The following is a 19,673-nucleotide window of genomic DNA, read 5'->3' on the forward strand; positions in this document are numbered from 1 at the left end:
TCTTATTTATAGCATTTTCTCAATGTTCTTATTTATAGCCTTTATAGCTCTATTTATTTCTGGTCAATAAGGGGATGAGTATAACTGTTTAATCTTGAATTGCTTGCAAAGACTTGTGGCTTCTTTTACAATGAAATTTCTTCCATTACCCGAGATAATCTCACAATGTGCCCCATACCTTGAGATCACATTGTTCTTAATGAATTGAACAATTTTGGTCATTGTTGGGCAAGCCATGGAAATGGCTCCTACCTAGTTAGTAAAATAATCAATGAAAACTAGGATGAACTTGAACCCATTTTTTGTTGGTTATAGTGGACCAACCATGTTTATTCCCCATATTGACAAAGACCAAGGTATAGTGAAACCATACAACTTTGATGAGGGTGCATTGATCTTTTGATCAAATACTTGGCAAGAATGGCACTTCTGAACATGTTGGCAACAATCTTCATCCATCGCCATCGAATAAAATTTCATTCAGAGCAACTCGTTGGCCCAACTTATGCTCGTTCATGTGAAGGTCACATATACCACCATGTACCTCTTCTATCTTCCTTTGTGCTTCTTTTGCATCTAAACATTTCAATTAGGAAAAACTTGGAGACTTTTGATACAATACCCCTCTTGATATGATAAATTGCATGCTAGCCTAGTTATGCCTCTTCTTACCTTAAGATCTGCTCCCTCTAGGAATGTTTGATGTCATAGAACCAAAGCTTTCCGTTAGACCATTCATCTTTAGAAGGTTCACTATCCTAACTTGGATCAATTGACTCTATTGCCATATTTAGGAGGTAAGATGTTGTTAATCTAAGGGAAACTAAAGCATCCATAAATTGGTTGTAACCCTAGGTAGAAATTGAAGGAGATATATTTTAACTTTTATTAATTCCCACTATTGGAAAATTGATAAATAGCGGCAGTTTTAAAAGGGGCAAAATGGCGACTACAAGAATAAGTCACTCTAGCTGCAATCGTTTAAAACCGTTGCTAAAAACATTAGTGCCAGTTGCTGAAGTTGAAGAGGCACGAAAGACGAATTAGAGCCTCCTTTCCTCCCATAGCACATTTCTTCTCTTCCCGCCCTCTTTGTGTCTCCTCCCTCTCTTTATCTCAACCTTCTCACCACCAGACAACACCTCTCTCTCTCTCTCTCCCCCTTCCCACCACTGAGACGCCTAATCAACAGTGTCTGCGTCAACAGGAACTGCACTATCTTTCTCTCTCTCTCCACTAGGACACTTAACCAACGATGTCTGCATCAATAGGTGAACTGCGCTTTCTCTCTTTTTCTCTCTCCCTCTCACTCTTCTGTGTGTGTTATGGATTTGCCCTAACCGTTCTGTTTTTTCCTCCACCGGACAACACCAACCGGAAATATCAGACGTTAGCGATATGGATTCTCACCACTGGACAACACCTCTCTCTCCCTCCCTTCCCACCACCGAGACACCTAACCAACGATGTCTGTGTCAACAGGAAATAGTATCTTTCTCTCTCTCTCCACTAGGATACCTAACCAACGATGTCTTTATCAAGGGGTGAACTGAGCTTTCTCTCTCCCTCTCACTCTTTTGTGTGTGTTATGGATTTGCCCTAACCGTTCTGTTTTTGCCCTCCACCGAACAGCACCAACCGGCAACATCAGACGTAAGCGATGTGAATTCCGACTAAGGCTACCTTAATCACCTCTCAACCATCCATACAACATATGAAGGCAGAGGGTTGGGTACAAGGCAACGTTTGTAAGGTTTTCATTTGCTTGTTCTGTGATGATGGTCTTCAATTCCTTTCCCATTAGGAAGTTAGGTAATCTAGTCATTAGCCATTGCAAACAGTTTCTTATTTCAAACAAGCAAAGAGATATGCGTGAAAATCAAGGCATCGCTTTGAAAAAGATTAAAGGTGTATGCGTGGATATGTTGTGAAAATCTATGTAAATATTGAAGGTGTGCTTAGTTTGATAGATGAATAAGTTAGAAATAGAAAGTTGAGGGAAATTTCAGAACGAATTTCACATAATTTGTTGGCAATTTTCCCTCAGAACTTGTGGTACTTTTTTGTCAAACCAAACATGATCTAAAAGTACTTTGATAACACAAACTTTAGAGCTCAACTTGCCATGAATAAGATTTTGGAATAATGTCTAAGATTAAATCTTAATATGAAATTGTGTTCAGATGCTCATTGATAGAGGCATAGAACAAAAATGTTGACATGTTGTAGTCAATATCGGCTGAATCATTTTGATACTTTGCAACATCAATATCATGTGAAGCGGTTTTGTTTTAAATAAGGGTTCAAAGTATGGTATGTGTTGTATATACAAGCTATTAAGTGCGTTGAATCTCCATTAAATCAAACCCATGAAAAGAGGATTAGGACCTGATTCCAAATAAGCAACGTCTGTTGACATTTATTTATCATTTTTTTCATTATTTTTTTATGCATCCCTCATGTGTCAAATCTGAAATATCCACTGAATGGAGAAACTCTCTTGATTGTCCACATGTTCTATCCCCAAATCCACTGGTAGATCAACCAGAATTTGCAGCCAAAGATGTAGAGTAATAAATAAATAAGGAAATGTATTACGTAATTGCTTTGTTTCTCTTATACTGGTTTGAGGTGGTATTAGGTTTGAAAGTCAGCTTAGTCAAGAGTGAGATGCTTCCCATTGACCAAGTGTTTAATACAGAGGAGTTAGCTGAGGAACTGGGGTGCAAGGATTGCTGACCCTTAGAAGATGGTGTCCTATGTCTGGGTATTAGAAGTGTGAAACTCTTCAATATTGCCTTGCTGGGTCACTGGTTTTGGTGTATTGGTTCTGAACCTGACAGTTTGTGGTGGAAACTCATTGTGGAAAAGTACAGCTTGAGCAGAAACGAGTGGACTGTGGGGGTTCCTCAAACCTCCTCAGTGTTCATGGAAAGGCATTTGCAACTGCCTCCCTCAATTATAGAGAGGCATCAGATTTAAGGTAGGAAAGGGTGACAATTTTATCTTTTGGAATGAAACCTAGTTTGCTGATCTCCCCATTAAGGATTTGTTTCCCATTCTATTTTTGATGACTAGCAACAAGAGGCCCCAGTAGTGGAGTCTTACAGCCTAGACGGGCAGAATAGTGTGGAATCCGACATTCTGTTGGTATTTAATTTCAATGATTGGGAACTGGATTAGATGACCCAATTTTTTGCCTTGTTGGAAGGCTAGCTATGTTTAATCCTCAGGAGGAAGAATCCAGAATCTGGGGTTGGCACAGTCAGGCTCATTTTCAGTTCATTTGTTTTGTAATGGTCAACTAGGTGGAAGTAGCTCACAGGGAAGTTTGGAAAAATATGGCCCCTTCAAAAGTCAAATTTTTTTGTTCGGGTAGCTACTTGGACAAATGTCCAACACTCCAACCCAGTTTTTTTTTGTCTGTTTCATAATAAATCAAAAACGGGTTTGCCAAACCTTAGTGCACTCTCTATCAATTATAAAATGGGGAACTATCACTTGTATTTTCTCTGGCAATTTTTCCTGCACTCTATTAGTGATATCTCATAGCTTAAATTTTATCTTTTAATCATGTTTCTTCCTAATTTATTCAAATCTTAGTAGGACTTCTCTTTGCCATTATATGTGTGTGTATTAACGTATTGAATTCTCAAGGTTTCCATCTTCATTTGGTTTGCATAGCATCTCCTTTGTCCTTGGGAACCTTGACCCTTTTATCTATATGACATTATAACTATATTTATTCTCTGTTCATAAAGTTATCTGTTATTAAAAGAGAGAAATGAACAGTCTGCTTCTGCATTGCTTACTAGCATTGGTCTGCCAATGCTAATTCTACTGGTCATCTGCCAACAAGTAATGCATCTTAGTAGATTTGTCATATATTTTTATGAACATTCTCTTCTAGAAACTATTTAATAGCAGATTCTCTGTTTTACCTATTAGAGGAGTTAGCTTTTAATTTTAGGCTGTTACTTTTGTTTCCTTGATTACAGGATTAGAATTCCATATCCTTTTCAGTGGGGTGCACCCATTTTTCGAGCAAGCCATGTCTTTGGCATGATGGGAGCAGCTTTTGTTTCATCATCTGAGGTAAGCTCTGTTTTTATTCCTGAGGCTTATTCTCAGTACTCAATTATCATTTTTAGCTAATTTTAGATTAAGAATATATGTTGTGTAAAAAACTTTTATACTCACCTTATAATCTCAAATGCAGTCAACTGGAACATATTTTGCAGCTTCACAGCTTGTGGGTTCTACTCTTGAACACGTACTAAGTCAAAGCATTGGTCTGCAGGTTTGTTGCTGGATAAAGAGATTCTTTGATTTTTTTAGTTTTCCTCTTTGAATATTTATTTTCTTTTTATTTGTTCCCAAAAGTGAGGGTTTGTTGTTATGTGTCATATCTGAGAAGGAATTCACAATTCAAGTGTCAGACAAACATCAGAGCTTGTCTTGCATGAGACCTATAGTAGTTTTTGAACTGGCCTTTTCATTCTTTTTATAGGTGCACACTGTATGGATTTAAAATTGTTTAAACAGAACTAATGGCTGGAGCACACCCATCTGTACAAGACTGTTGGTAGGCAGGCATTCAGTATGCATGTATTCACAAGGAAATTATTTAAGGATGGCATGTCCTGGGTCTGATGAAGACTTGGCTGGTAGTCTAGATACTAGCATTTTGGATAACAAAGATAATATTTTCTTATGAGATCAAATGAAGAACATTTTAGACACATGATATTTGTTTGATGAGTTAATTCTTGTCTGAAAATGGAAGAGAAACCCCATGTGTACTCATGAATCAGACATCTGAACCTTCATGTTTCTTAGTAAATAATCAAATAATAATGTATGCACTAATTTTAGAAGGCTTTGTTCAGATAAATAGAAAATAACATGCTTCTCCTTACACAAGCCTTATTTCTTCTCTGGCAAATAGTAATCCGGAACTGATAAAAGTGGAGCACATTGAGATTGTATTATTACTTTGTAACTGTTTCAACCAAGCAAAAAGGAATTTAGTTTTTTTCCCTAGTTTTTTATAGGCATGTGAGTGAATATTTTTCTTTCATTTCCTAAGGGTTTGTTTGATTGCTGAGAAAATTGGACTGAGAAAGGTTGGGATGAGAAGAGGAAAAATTATTTTCTTAGTTAGTTATAATGTGTTTGTTTGTTGAGAAATTTTGTGAGAAAATCCACTTTCTAGTGTTTGTTTTGCAAGAAAATTTATAGGAGAAAAATCATGCTAAACTATAAAAATGCATGTAATTTACTTTTATGACAACTTGCACCCCCAAATATATGACACATACGATTGAACTTGCCATGTGGCATGATAGTGTTATTAAACTTGCTCATTCAAAAATTTTACTTAAAAAGAATAAGAAATGCTTCATTATTTGGACCTACTCATTCATCATAGAATTTGTTCATAGGTCTACTCAATGTACTCATCCATAAAAAACCTGTGCATGCATTCATAGAAGAAACTACTAGGAACTAAAATTGCTCTATTATTTGAACCTGTTGGTACATCAAAGAAGTTGCATTCAATAACCTATTTCATTCAAAAAGTCATACATACATCAATAAATCATTTGAATCTGTCTTTAACTTGTAATTAGTTCATCAGTGTCAATAGTTCAACCTATTCATTCCGTGTAGTCATAATCATCAATATACCAATAAATCCATTGTGGTAAAATATAACCATTCATTCCACCTAATACAAGTAGATTGACCATCGCAAAAAAAAGGGACAACAATCAAATTGCTAATGCATCCCCAAAAAATATACAAAATGGATGCAAAGGCTCAACCATCAAAACAAGTTTTTGTCATATATAATTAATATCTAGTTTGTTAATAAATATGAGTTATAATAGTTTAAGTCTTTTAACCATCCCTTCAATATGGAGGCCCTAACTTCATTTGAAACCACGCATTCCTCAAATGTGGTTCCACTCCGTAAAATGTCATAACTCGACTTTCAGACTTAGTTAAGAAATCATATGCTTTCATAAAAAATGCCACTAAACATCCTTTTAGGCTCGTAACATCGACATATACCTTTTCCTTGCTAAATAAACCAAACCCTCTCTCAACTGCATATGCAAGTTTCCCGAGATGTGTAGCAATGTCTTGCACTTGTTCAACAATAATTGAAGCATATGACTTCTGTTTTCCTAAACTTTTCCTTTTGTAAAACTACTTGCCTCCACCGGCCTTGCTTGAAGGTTAGGATCTCCAAAATTCTCAACCTCATCATTGTCATCAAACACATGCTCAACATTCGGTGTTGCACTAGTGGCAATTGCAGAAATTACATCTTGCTTATTTAGTTCCTTGGTTGTAAAGGCACCATTTCTAGTCACTTGATCATTTCCACATACCAATGCCAATTGGTCATAGTTTGGAATGCTTTTTCGTCTAAACTACTTTGCCTTTGGATGTGCCTGTTCATTTACCATGGGAGTTCCATAATAAGTCACATTCTGTACTAATAAGTCATCTTTCATATAATTTGTAAACCAAGTGTTTAAAGTAAGTGCTGTTTAAAGTAAGTGTTGTTAATCTATTTTATCTTGGTTGAATCATTCCACGCGAAGCCACTTTGATTCAAAAGGTTTTTTAATATTGCAGAATTTGCTTGATTGTTTTTAGCCTATTTCGTATGTGTCCTTGAGTACATTCAACTGAAAAGTTAGTGCTAATAACACGTGCCGCTGTAGTGTAAGCCGGTGATTTGAAATTTTTGTCAACATTGTTTCCAAGGTTGACCTGCTCAGCAAGTGTGTCAATGAGTAAATTATCCATGTCCTGTGTCCAATTCATATTTGTTTTTCCATTCTTGTTTCAGGCTGAGAGATATAAGAGTTCATTTCTATTTCATGCCAATCAAATGAATAATGCAAATCAATAATATATATCCATAACACCAATTAATACAAGGTATTTTTGTATAAATAGCAATAGGCAATTAATAAAGTCAAACATCATAATTAGTTAAAGAAGTGAGCACACACAGAAAAAAAGATATACAACAAAAGTTATATTAGAAAGAAAGAATTAAACAACAAGAAGAAATTAATGTCGAGCCCTAGATCGATACAGGACATAATCAGACCACATTTGGGTAGCTATTTCTTCTCTGAGACAAATTCCTTCCCTTGATTGTTCATTTCTACTAGCTCGTTGAGATAGTTGGGAGATTTGTGTATTATTTGTTCTATCATCATTTAAATCATCAATTCCTGCATCATCCTCAGTATCAACTGCTTCTTGATTATATTAACGCATGATGAAATCATACGGATCCACACCCACGATATGGTTGTGTAAGATGCAACATGCAGACACAATCTTCACCTATGACTTAAAAGGGTAATGTTGCTGAGGTACCAAGATTGGAAAGCGTTTATTCAATACTCCAAAGATCCGTTCAACGACATGCTACATCTTTGGGGTATTGAAGAAATGCTTTCCAATCTTGGTATCTCAGCAACATTACCTTTTAAGTCAGGTTGATGTGCACCCCATTCTTTTAGATGGTATCATGTGCTTCGATATGGTATAATGAACCTAGTCCTTAATGAAAATCTTGCATCTACAAAATAATATTTACCTATTTAAAATATAAAAAGTTAGAAAATGTGTACATACTTATTAAATAAAAATGTCTTTTGTGAGAGTTTATTATTACCTTGAGGGACCTCTAATTTATGTTCTCTCCTCAGAGCATTGTTAAGCATGTGAGAGTCCAATGCGGCACCCTCCCAACCAGGTAATACATATGTGAACCGCAACTTGAAAGTGCATGTAGCAAGGATGTTTTGTGTGGAATAAGATTTATGACATCGAAAACTAGCAACATCAGTATAAGGGACTTTCACAAGGAGGTGTGAGCCATCGATTGCCCCAACACAATCCTGTCAGTAGATTTAAGTTTTTCATTATTCATTTTTAGGGGTGTATATCTCATAAAGAAGACTATCACTTAATTACTTTGAAATATAGCCAAAAATCATGACGGTTTCTAATTTCTAGAGGTGTTTCAGTACCACTTAGTTGAATCAAGTACTTATCCTCCAAGCTCAACAAAGCATTCAATACGTTGTTGAGATGACAGAACATAGTCTCACCAGACCGACTGAAATAAAAGCCCATTGTTCTATTCCTAACGTTGTGTGCCAATATGTGTAAGAAGCGTGCCACTTGTTCTTCTATTGTACACCTCATTGTATCATGTAGTCTTCCTGTCTCATGAATAATCTTGCATAGCCTTGCAAAGGTTGCTTTCCCCATTTTCAATTGGTTAAGACAATCTATTTCTTTTTGTCCATATAATCTATCCAATAAATCCCTTTGTTCAAAATCCCGGTTCACGAATGGTTCCCTATCAATATAATCCACATATTCATGCAACATTGAAAATGTAACTGCAACTGTAGCAGTTGCAGCCCCAACAATTGCATAAAGCAAATTTTGCTCCATCTATTTATAGAAAATAAATAAACAAATAAATAAATTGGGGAATTCATTCTAGAATACCTATATAATTTACATGTTGGAAAAGTAGTCAATGAAAAAAAAAAGAGCAACCATTAACCATGAATAAGTTTACTTCTTTCACTGTTACTAATCAAAGCTACATGAAAGCACACATTACATTTTTTTTTTCTTTTTTGATAGCTAAATCATCATAATGAGGCATACACACTCATATACATGATAAAGAATGAGAGTCTCATTTCAGAATTTTTGATAGCTAATCTCATTGAGAACTGATAATCAATGAATTCCACAAATGCACTAGAATTCAGTTACCATAAAATACTAGGGATGTCCTTCATAGTCATTCAAAATTTACTAATATGATTGTTGTTGCCAAGGCAGTGATTGAAGGGTAATGGGTTTGGCCACTCCATTATATGGTTCTATTATTCTCTTCCCTTTCCCTTGGTTGGATCTCATTTAGTCATGTCCTTTCCCCTTTACTTTTTTTTACCCTTCTTCCCTTCATTACTGAATAACAAACAATAGTTGCATTTTTTAAGCAGATTGATTGCTTTCAACCTAAGAAAGATTATATGAAAGTAAAGAACTAATGATCCCTACCTACATTTGCATGTACAACAAGAAGTGGGGTGGGGTTCAATTATCTGCCATTCATGTGGCATTGTTTTAATTCAGTGGGTCAACTGGTGGTGGGCTCTTGTCCAATTGGAATAGTCTTGAATGAATGACTGCTGACAGTTGGAGTTGGACTTGGTAATTCATCTGAGTTACTTGTAGGATTCAACCCTCCAGACCATTTTCCCAAATATTTTTATGCTCTTTGCTTTTCTTAGCTTCAACCCTTATTCTTCCTTATTAGGTCATCACTGATGCACACATGAATTTGTAACTAGTTAGGCATCGGTCAGGTCGAGTTAATATTTCATTTCTTTAGTCAGATCGAGTTATTATTTCCTTTTCCCTAAACAAAAATCTGATTTGGGTTTAGAAATCAAAATATACAATAGTCTATGCCACCACCACAGATTGAGTGGTCTTCAGGGATATGGACCGGGTACTGTCCTAACCTTTGGCGTTTTTTCGCACAAATTAACCATCCTCACACTCAAACCTATGTTCCCAGGCTTGCCAACCTGATCGACTACTGAAATCTGAAATCAGCATACTCTTCCAAATTAACCAAATGCAATTAGTTTTCTTTATTACCTTGTAAACTTTTGTGGCATTGTTTGTTTAATTCCCTTATTAGTGGATGAATTGTTTTTGTTTCATTTTGGGCAGGGGCTGTTTTTGTTTGCAGGGTCCAACAAACTGCCCTGTTTTTGTTTGTAGTGTCCAACAAACTGTAAAATAAATGTTTGCAAGATCATGAGTTTGTATGTTTGTTTGCAAGATAATGAGTTAATGACATAAGAAACTGTAAAATAAATGTTTCCAGGGTCCAAGAAACTGTTTTTGTTTTTGTTTGCAAGATAATGAGTTAATGACATAAGAAATGCTCATTCCCATATATAAAACTCAGGTGGTCTCTCAGTCAAATGTAAAATAAATGGTTCAAGTTTCATATTTCAAAAATGTGACATTCACTGTATAAGTGCAAATACTAACTACATAAGAAGGAAATCATATATCTGCTCTTATTATAATGAGTCCATTTATTTTCATTATACTTCATTAGAAAACACCAAAAACCATATCATCCGACCTTGAACATTTTTCTACCCTTATAGAGAAAAAAGAAATAACTTCCATTTGATGATAACTAGATAAAGATGGAGAAAGTTAGTCTAATCAGATTAATTATTCCTTTTTTATACAACTTTATTGCCTCTACTACATTGAAGGGTTATGGACAAATTCATCCATCAAATAAGGGATACACGTTCACTTTCCTAGTCCACACAAGTCTTGTATCCTAGTCCACTGAAAATGCTTATTTTGAAAGCAGGGATTTTCTGATAAAACTGACCACATGAACAAGGGGAAGTAAGTTAAAAGACATTTGGCCATTTTGGAGACCCAACCAAATTTCCTTTTCATTTAAAGACTTTTCTAAATGACCAAATTAGCAAATCATTACTTCCACTACAGTTGGATCCCCTTTTGTACCTTTTTTTGTTGTAAGTGTAAAATATTGAATTCTATTAACCAAAAGACGCAGTTACAAAGACCCCTGTATACTAAGGCACCAAATATTGGGAAGGTACAATAGGATCTATATGGCAGTATGCATTCCTATTTACAGAAAGCACTTTACAAGAGGAAAATTCTCTACCCTCTGAAACTTTTATGAATAGACAGCCATGACTACAACCTTCTCACTAGTTTCCTTGCCAACACATCCTCTGAGATGCACTATGTCCAACAAACAGCCAAAGGAATCATGTTTTACGCTAGTTTTCTTTCTTACTTAACCCCTGCATATACCGGCTTTCCAAAACTTCCCTATCTTTGTTTGCAGGAAAGGACTTTTTGTCTAGGCCCTGTAGACATTTAAACCATACTTAGCTAAGAAGTCAGTAGCCTTATTGGCACACCTAGGTACAACCTGTATAACCTTATTATCCTCCTCAACATACTCAGAAGAAAGATCAATCTCCCACCAAATTGAAGAGAAGCGGCTTCTGTTTCTAGAAAAATTGAGCTTAACAAATCCACCCGGAGGTCTACTCCTGGAAAAATTAAAAGAAAAAACACCAGAAAAAATTTGTGCAGTACACATCGGTTTGATTTGCATTAATCAAATCCTTGTATCATGTAAACAGCAAACATGTAAAGATCATGGAGAGAATGATTTACATTTGGGTTCATAGTCAATCATAGAGACCACTGTACCAAGATAAATCACTATAATTCTGTACAAAAGCTACTGGTGCACGTCTCTGAATACAAGCTTCTTTAGATCGGAAAATATTAATCATCAAATTATTTACATTTGGATGCCAATGATCAGAACAAGGGGACATAAGTCCATCAACAACCGCCAAGATAAAGTCAAAGAAACAATTAAAGGACTGAGCATCATGACTCATGATGCTTCCCAGAATAACCCCATGGTTAAGATGATTAATCATGACTCATGAACACTTTATTCAAGACAACAAATGCCGCTCATGTTATCAAAACATTCAAATGGATTGATGAATTTTGTTTTGCGAAAGAAAATTGAAAAGAGAAAAACTTCAATCATCAAAGTTTTCTTACTTCAGATAGAAATAGCGTTGTCCAGAGCTGGAGCAGAAGTAGAAGCTTCTTCACCTAGGAGGAAAACTGGCTCCTTCTGTATCCTAAACCGGATGAGAGGGAGAAACTTGGATTCTTTGTAAATCTCTCCTCAAGGCTGAAACTAAAAAAAAAAAAGTAAATCAGTGAAACCAATTTCATTCTTCAACACTTCACTTCTTACAAAAAATGAGAGAGAAAAAGAGTGAGTAACGACATAAAGAAAACCTATTGTATTCAAAGTTTCAGTGATCTATGCAAATGGGGTTAAAATGTTAGATCTAGACATGGATGCATGCTCGTGGAGAGTGTGATTTTATTTCGGCAAAACCTTTGCCGGAGACAGTGAAGAAAATGGCTGAGCTTCCAGCCACTGAGGGGAAAAACATGGGGTTGGGGAAGAAAGAACCATGGACCGAAAAACAACAAAAAAGGCTAGAACAGGACCGCTAGAGAGAGATATTCATGGATCTTGTGTTACTTTTCAGAGAGATGGCCGGAGAAGCTACTGGAGATATGGCCATTGGATTGCTACTTCGAAGGGAGAGGAGATTGTCGACTTCTTTCTCTGACAAAGCCCGAGCAATTTTCTTAGCTTTTTCTTTTCCCACAGGGGTCGCACTGTTTTGGTGCGATCCCGTTCACTTCATTTTGGGATCCCACATCCCTCTTGTTTCTCATCCCAAAACACTATTTACCAACAAACAAACACAAGAAAGGGAGAATCATTCGGGAATATTTCCTTTTCTCATCCCTTTCTCAATAAACACATAGACCCTAAGAGAAAGATAACTAATTACTAGTGTCCTTCCTAGCTCTCTACTTGACCATTTAAAAGGGATAAAGAGAGCAATATTCTTAGATTTTTTTGCCTTCTCTAATGGAATCAGCAACAGATAATGTAAACTTTAAATCATCGACTTCCACTGATAGAATTAATTTCACTTGCAGTGAAAATGTTGGCCTTCTTGGACTGACCCATGTGGGAAGCCGAAGAGTGGTGCAGATATCAACTGCTTTCATGATCTTCTTCTCTATACTTGGTTTGTTCTGACTTCCAAGAAATTAGAACAGTTAGATATTTTCGAACCTTTTGATTAAAGTATACTTCATTTTTCTTTATCAGGGAAATTTGGAGCTTTCTTTGCATTGATACCTTTCCCTATATTTGCTGCCATATATTGTGTTCTATTTGGACTAATTGGTGAGTTTACAGCCCAAAATCAGACAATTTGTATGTTAAGCAGCAATATTGCCATTTGTGAAAATAATAATATATAATTGAAAAAAAATCTTTTTGGTATTCTATAGATGAAGAATAGTCACTTCCATCAATATCATAGTTCTGATCCTCATTCTATTATATGAACTTGCATTTTTTTCTCTTGCAACTGCTATTGGGATATCCTTTATTCAGTTTACAAACAATAATTCAATGAGAAACCTCTACATATTGGGCCTCTCTCTGTTCCTGGGAATTTCCATTCCTCGGTATTTTATTGAATACTCTTTTTCGGCAGGCCATGGACCAGTTAAAACAAGTGGTGGATGGGTGAGTAATATAATCATCAGATGTTTGTTCCATAGCCAGATTTGCATCATTTTGAAACATTGTGATGCTCCAAGACGCCACCCTGATTTTCATCAGGGAAAAGGTGCAATTTTTTAGATTGCAACAATCAAAAGGGCATTTATTTAAATTGGGATTTGAAGTGCTTTTTTTGTTTTGTAAATTCCAATCCTCATCAACCACATAAATTGGCATTGCTAGACCTTTAGCATCTGTATAAATTGGGTATCTGAAAGTAATCCATCTAATCTGTTCCCTTTGGGTACATGCTTGCAGTTCAATGACATATGGAATTCAATATTCACGTCAGCTCCAACCGTGACCATGTTAGTCAGAACGCTGCTTGATAACACGCTAGATGCCATGCTGGCCTATAAAATTTTTGTTCAGTATTTATATCAAACTTGAATGCTACAGATGTTTAGCATACAGAACTTTAAGAGTAATCTTGATATGTCAGAATGCATACCGAACACACACTGGAGGCTCAATGCCTTATGTTATATTTCTAAGTAAAATTCTTATATATTCCAGCAAGATAATCCCTCTTCTTAACCCTCATTATTTTTTTCTTAATTTCTTAAAAAATGCTGTCAGAACTCATCTTATTTTCTTATTTTTACCAGAACATATTTTCTTTTTCTGCAATGTAATCTTGAATCTTATTTTCTCAAATTGCAATTCTGAAAACTCAATTTAACTCAACAAGCCATCCTTAAACACTATATTTTCAAATTACAGCTACCTAGATAACAACTAGTTATTAATCTTTGGTATGGAAACTGCATCAATTTGATCTATTAGTACATTGCCCTGAGATTCTTTCTTTTCTAGAAACCACTACTAACATTGGAGAGTCATTTGATTTCTGCCCATAACAGGTGAAATTTTGAATGGTACATTTTACTTTGCTTGTTCACTAGTCTTATTTTGCTTCTGTCTAATTTCTGTTTTCATCAGTCAAGCATTGATAGGTTTGGCTAACTTCTAGATGCTTAGAATTTCTGTTTTAAAGGCTAGAATTTATGAAATATGATGTTTGGCTAACTTCTAAATTAGTTCTGAGTCTACACAATAATTCCATCTCAAATTTGTCTTAAAGCAGCTTTTGTTTCATCTCTTTATTCTGTGCAACCAATTCTTCTGCATAGCTAAGCTCACAGTGAGATTTGCAGGAGCAGCAAGACTCCTCTCGTTTCTGGATACCACTACCACAACCAAAGGTGGTCACTGATTCAAAGTCTCAGGCAAAGCAAGGGAACATTCAAGCTGCAGAAACAGAACTAGGAAAGCCAAAGCGCATACGAAGGTTTAGTTCAGCAAACGTTGACAATGGTTCAATCAATTCTACCTCTGAATTTGAGAAACCTAAATGCAATTTGAGGAAAGTTACAAGCCACCCAGTAGATTCAGTGCAGGAACATCCATAAAATGAACTCGAGAAGGTTAAACGTAATTTAAGAAAGGTTTCTAACTCTATACTAGAAGTCTCTGATTGTGTAGAGTTGAGAATGAAAAGACAAAACACAGTTTGAGAAAGGCACCGATCTCTCCAGTTCCTGATGTTTTAGAACAGGACACAAGTGATTGTGCTGAGAAAACAAATAAAGATGCAACAGTTGCAGTGTCCAAGCAGCTAGATGTAGAAACATCTCCAAAACCAGTGACACCAGATGGATTAGCTAATAATGTGCTAATTGTTGATCATCCTGTAATTGAGTTACCCTTGCAGAGCAATGTAAAAGATGAGAACGTTTCTGTGACAACTTAGATCTGAGCAAGTGGCTGTGATGCTTTTATGACTGGGTGTGTCTTTGCCCAGGTTTGCAGACATCTAGATATCAATTTCCAAGGGGCATATGAGCTTGAAGAAGACATGAGAGTCTTTGAAGAAGAGCAGAAAGCATCTAAAGCTGGTCACTATTTTGATGAACAGAAAATACAAAAAGAAATAGAAGAAGACATGAGAGAGCAATTTGAAGAACACAGTGTTAAGACTGCTGGAACAGACCAACAGAAAGCAGTTAATCAGTTTTACAAGAGGAGGCCACGTCAGCACAACTAACCATCCACTTGCAACAACTGTAACAAAAAGACAATCAAGATTGTAAAACTGTACAAGTAGTAGAGCTGAAAAGGAATAAGACATTGATTCTTTCAGCATTAAACTCTCTCTCTCTCTCTCTCTCTCTCTCTCTCTCTCTCTCTTTTTCCAAGAATTCAGGAGGTTGGCCCCTCGAAGAGCCCTGAGTTAGGTAGGTTCCTAACAATTTGGTATCAGAGCCAGCATGACCAACACTAAAAACACGTCAGTAGACACCCGAGTGGATCAGATGGAGGTAGAGATCAATCGAACGTCTTCAGATCTCAAAGAAATGAAGGAAGGTTTCACCGCTCTCCTCCTTCGACTGGAGTAGGGGCAATGAACATTGATAGAGGAAGCCAAGAAGAGCACAACAATGAAAACAAACACATAGTAGGGGCGACAACAAGAATAGCCAAAATCGACTTCCCCATCTTCTCAGACGGCGACCCAACTCCCTGGATTCTTAGAGCCGAAAGGTATTTCGATTACCATGAAACACCAGGGCAAGATAGGGTAGCTCTAGCTTCTGTGCATCTTGAAGGGGAAGCTATCCTTTGGTTTCAATGGTATCGAAGGGGGCACCCTCGGCAAACCTGGGCAGACTTCATGGACACCATGACTGTTTGTTTTGGATCGCCTTGGTTCGAAGATCTTGATGTAAATTTGGCAAAGCTGTGGCAGGTGGGATCAGTAAAGGAATATCAGATGGAGTTCGAAAGGTTGGCCGTGAGAGTCCAAGGGTGGATGGAGAAGGCATTGGTGGGAAGCTTCGTCGGCGGCCTAAAAGAACTGCAACTAGAAGTGAAAGCGATGCAGCCCACTTCGGTCATCAATGCGGCAACACTAGCAAGACTGTACGAGGACAAGTTCAGTCAAGCAAGAAAGGTGCAACAACCATGGGGTCCAGGAGCAAGAAAGGACGACAACACCAAACAAGGAGGAAGGAGTACTGGGCCCAGGCCCACTGGTTCCTTTCAAATGGCTGACTTGGGCAGAGATGCAAGCCTGCAGAGACAAAGGTCTCTGTTACAACTGCAAAGAGAAATTTGGGTCGGGCCATCGCTGCAAGAAACAACAAGCATTTCTCCTACAAACAGATGCCAAAGAGGAAGACGACATCACCGGTTGCGGAGAATCTAACTCAGGGTGGGAAATACAATCCAATGGCATGCCTGAAATATTTCTACAAGCCCTTACAGGACTTGCGTCCCCTTAAACAATGAGAGTTGCAAGGCTAATCCTAGGGCGCCAAGTGTCAATCCTCATAGACAGTGGCAGCTCCCTTAATTTCATAACTAAAGTCTTGGTGGATAAAATGGGACTTTTGGTTCAACCAAAAACAGCCTTTACGGTTCATGTGGCCAACGGTAATAGCCTATCCTGCAATAGCATTTGCACGGACCTACCACTAAAGGTTCAGGGTCATCAGTTTGCGGTGGACCTATATCCTCTCCATCTCAGTGAAGCGGACATGGTGCTAGGCATTCAATGGTTAAGACAGTTAGGACCCATGGTCTGTGACTAGGTCTGTCTCACCGTGGACTTCACATCAGGGAACTCTACAGTCCATCTACAAGGGCAAACATACAAGGGTCCAAGGCCCATCAGTCTTGCAACACTAACAAAGCAAAGAGGAGATCCAGATCAGCCCATATTCATGCACATGGACTCAAATTGGACCAGCCCAGATGGGCCTAGAGACTTCCAAAGCCGCCTACAACAACTCCTCAGCACTATGGCAACGTGTTCAAGGAACCCCAAGGACTGCCACCACGCCGGGAGCATCACCACTGCATCCCCTTCATGCTGGGATCAGCCCCGACCAATGTAAGACCCTACCGATACCCTTACTTTCAAAAATCTGAAATCGAGAAGCAAGTTCAAGATATGCTTCAGCAAGGGATAATATAGCCCAGTCACAACCCATTCTCTTCATTGGTACTATTAGTCAAGAAAAAGGATGGGACGTGTCGGTTTTGTATTGATTACAGAGCCCTTAACAGCATCACCATTAAAGACCGATTCTCGATACCAATCATTGATGAGCTGTTTGATGAACTCCATCAAGCCACCATATTCTCAAAACTGGATTTACGAGCTGGGTATCATCAAATAAGGGTGCATAGGGAGGATTTTCACAAAACGGCTTTCAGGACACATGATGGCCACTATGAGTTCCTGGTCATGCCATTTGGGCTGACCAATGCTCCAGCCACATTTCAAGCATTAACGAATGATATATTCCGGTCATATTTACGTAAGTTCATCCTTGTTTTCTTTGATGACATATTGGTCTATAGCCCCAATTGGGAGGAACATCTAAATCATCTATAGGTCACCCCTGCAACACTTGAGGCCCACCAGCTGTTCGCTAAAGAGTCCAAGTGCTCCTTTGGACAAAACCAAGTTCACTACTTGGGACATGTTGTAGAGAAGGGGACTGTAGCAGCTGACCCAGATAAAATCTCCAGTATAATGGGCTGGCCGTAATCCAAATGTGTGAAAGAATTGAGAGCCTTCTTGGGCCTGTCCGAGTACTACCACCGCGTCATCAAAAACTACGGCCTAATAGCTACCCCATTGACCCAATTGCTAAAACAAGACACTTTTAACTGGTCAACCTAGGCCCAACAAGCTTTTGAGAAATTGAGACAGGCAGTTGCTAGCCCTCCAACATTAGCACTGCCCGATTTCACAAAAGACTTCATCATTGAGTGTGATGCCTCCGGTCAAGGCGTTGTGGTTGTTCTCATGCAAGAGAGGTGACCACTAGCTTTTTCAGCATGGCCTTGACTTCACAAAAGTGGACCAATTCGGTTTATGAGCGAGAATTAATAGCAATAGTCTTAGCAGCCCAATGTTGGCGATCCTACTTGATCGGTAGATGGTTCACAATTCAGACCAACCATCAAAGTCTGAAGTTCTTATTGGATCAATCAGTTCTATCCCCAAAACAACAATGCTGGATACCCAAGCTACTGGGGTACGACTACAGAATTGAATACAAAGCAAGGGTTGCTAACCGGGTGGCAGACGCCCTCTCACAGCACCCACAGTCATTTCAGTTACTAGTATCTTCTCCAACTTCTCCACTCCTGGATCTACTGCGAAAAGAAGCCCAATTCCATAAGGAGTTACAGCAATTGAAGGCCCAAGTATTGGCAAATCCCTCACTGCACCCCGGGTACACCATTAAGAATGATCTACTCTTCTTCAAAGGACGCCTGGAAATTCCGCCAGCTTCTGCTCACCTTAGGAAGCTCCTGGAATTATTCCACACCTCACCCACAGGTGGCCACTCCGGCATCCTACGAACACAAAAGCGCATCGCCACACAATTCCATTGGAAAGGCATGCGTACATCTATCCAGAACTTCATAGTCGGGTGTGCAGTATGCCAATAAAACAACTCGGCCACTACAACACCAGCAAGTCTCTTGCAACCACTCCCAATACCAACCCAAGTCTGGGATGATATATTAATGGATTTCATCATGGGATTTCCCATTTTTGTCAGCAAAATAGTTATCCTTGTGGTAGTGGATAGATTGATGAAATATAGTCATTTCCTACCTCTATCACACCCACTTACAACAGCCACAGTTGCTGAATTGTTTCTCTGGGAAATTGTGCACCTACACGGGCTTCCCAGCTCAATTGTATCAGATAGGGGCCCTATCTTTATGAGCCATTTCTGGGCTGAGCTTTTTCGCCTACATGGGGTTAAACTGTTCAAGTCAACTAGCTACCACCCCCAATTTGATGGAGAGACAAAGGTGGTTAATAAGAGTCTCGAAACATATCTGAGATGCTTTGCGAGAGATCAACTAAGACAATGGGTGAAGTGGGTCCATTGGGCCGAATGGTGGTACAACACTACTTTCCATAGCACCACGGGGATGACACCCTTCAGAGATGGTCGGGACCCTCCCCCTCTACTTCCTTATGAAAAAGGAACCACCACAGTAGCAGTCGTTGAAGAACAACTAACGCAACAAGATGTGGTGCTAAGAGAAGTGAGACATCATCTCTTATAGGCATAGCAATGGATGAAGCACACCTATGATAAACACCACAAGAATGTCCAATATGAAGTAGGTGATTGGGTGTTTCTCAAATTACCACCTTTCAGACCGATTTCAGTTGCAAGTCGATAGTGGAACAAACTCAGCCGGTGCTATTTTGGTCCATTTAAAATCCTAGAGAGAATAGGATCAGTGGCCTACAAACTGAACCTTCCAGCAACATCAGAACTGCACCCTATATTCC

General features: G+C 38.2%; 1 protein-coding gene across 1 annotated transcript; it reads left to right on the forward strand.

Annotated features, from left to right (window-relative positions):
- Positions 1-283: 283 nt before the first annotated feature.
- On the forward strand, positions 284-15,438 carry LOC148865287 (nucleobase-ascorbate transporter 3-like). Its single transcript, XM_088976375.1, has 9 exons — positions 284-356; positions 1,208-1,271; positions 3,999-4,095; positions 4,220-4,300; positions 4,511-4,519; positions 11,736-11,808; positions 12,639-12,791; positions 12,875-12,952; positions 14,494-15,438. Exons 1-9 carry the CDS (start codon positions 284-286, stop codon positions 14,550-14,552), a joined length of 687 nt encoding a protein of 228 aa, XP_088832501.1. The 3' UTR covers positions 14,553-15,438.
- Positions 15,439-19,673: the final 4,235 nt, after the last annotated feature.

Source organism: Nelumbo lutea, chromosome 3 (assembly GCF_056320005.1).
Source record: "Nelumbo lutea isolate HS-2025 chromosome 3, American lotus-T2T, whole genome shotgun sequence".
NCBI classification, from domain to species: domain Eukaryota; kingdom Viridiplantae; phylum Streptophyta; class Magnoliopsida; order Proteales; family Nelumbonaceae; genus Nelumbo; species Nelumbo lutea.

Coding starts and splice junctions, on each gene's coding strand:
- LOC148865287 (XM_088976375.1), top strand. CDS start 284: ATGAACTTGAACCCATTTTTTGTTGGTTATAGTGGACCAACCATGTTT. Junction 357..1,207: donor CCATATTGACAAAGACCAAG/GTATAGTGAAAC, acceptor CTGCGTCAACAG/GAACTGCACTATCTTTCTCT. Junction 12,792..12,874: donor GATCTTCTTCTCTATACTTG/GTTTGTTCTGAC, acceptor TTTCTTTATCAG/GGAAATTTGGAGCTTTCTTT.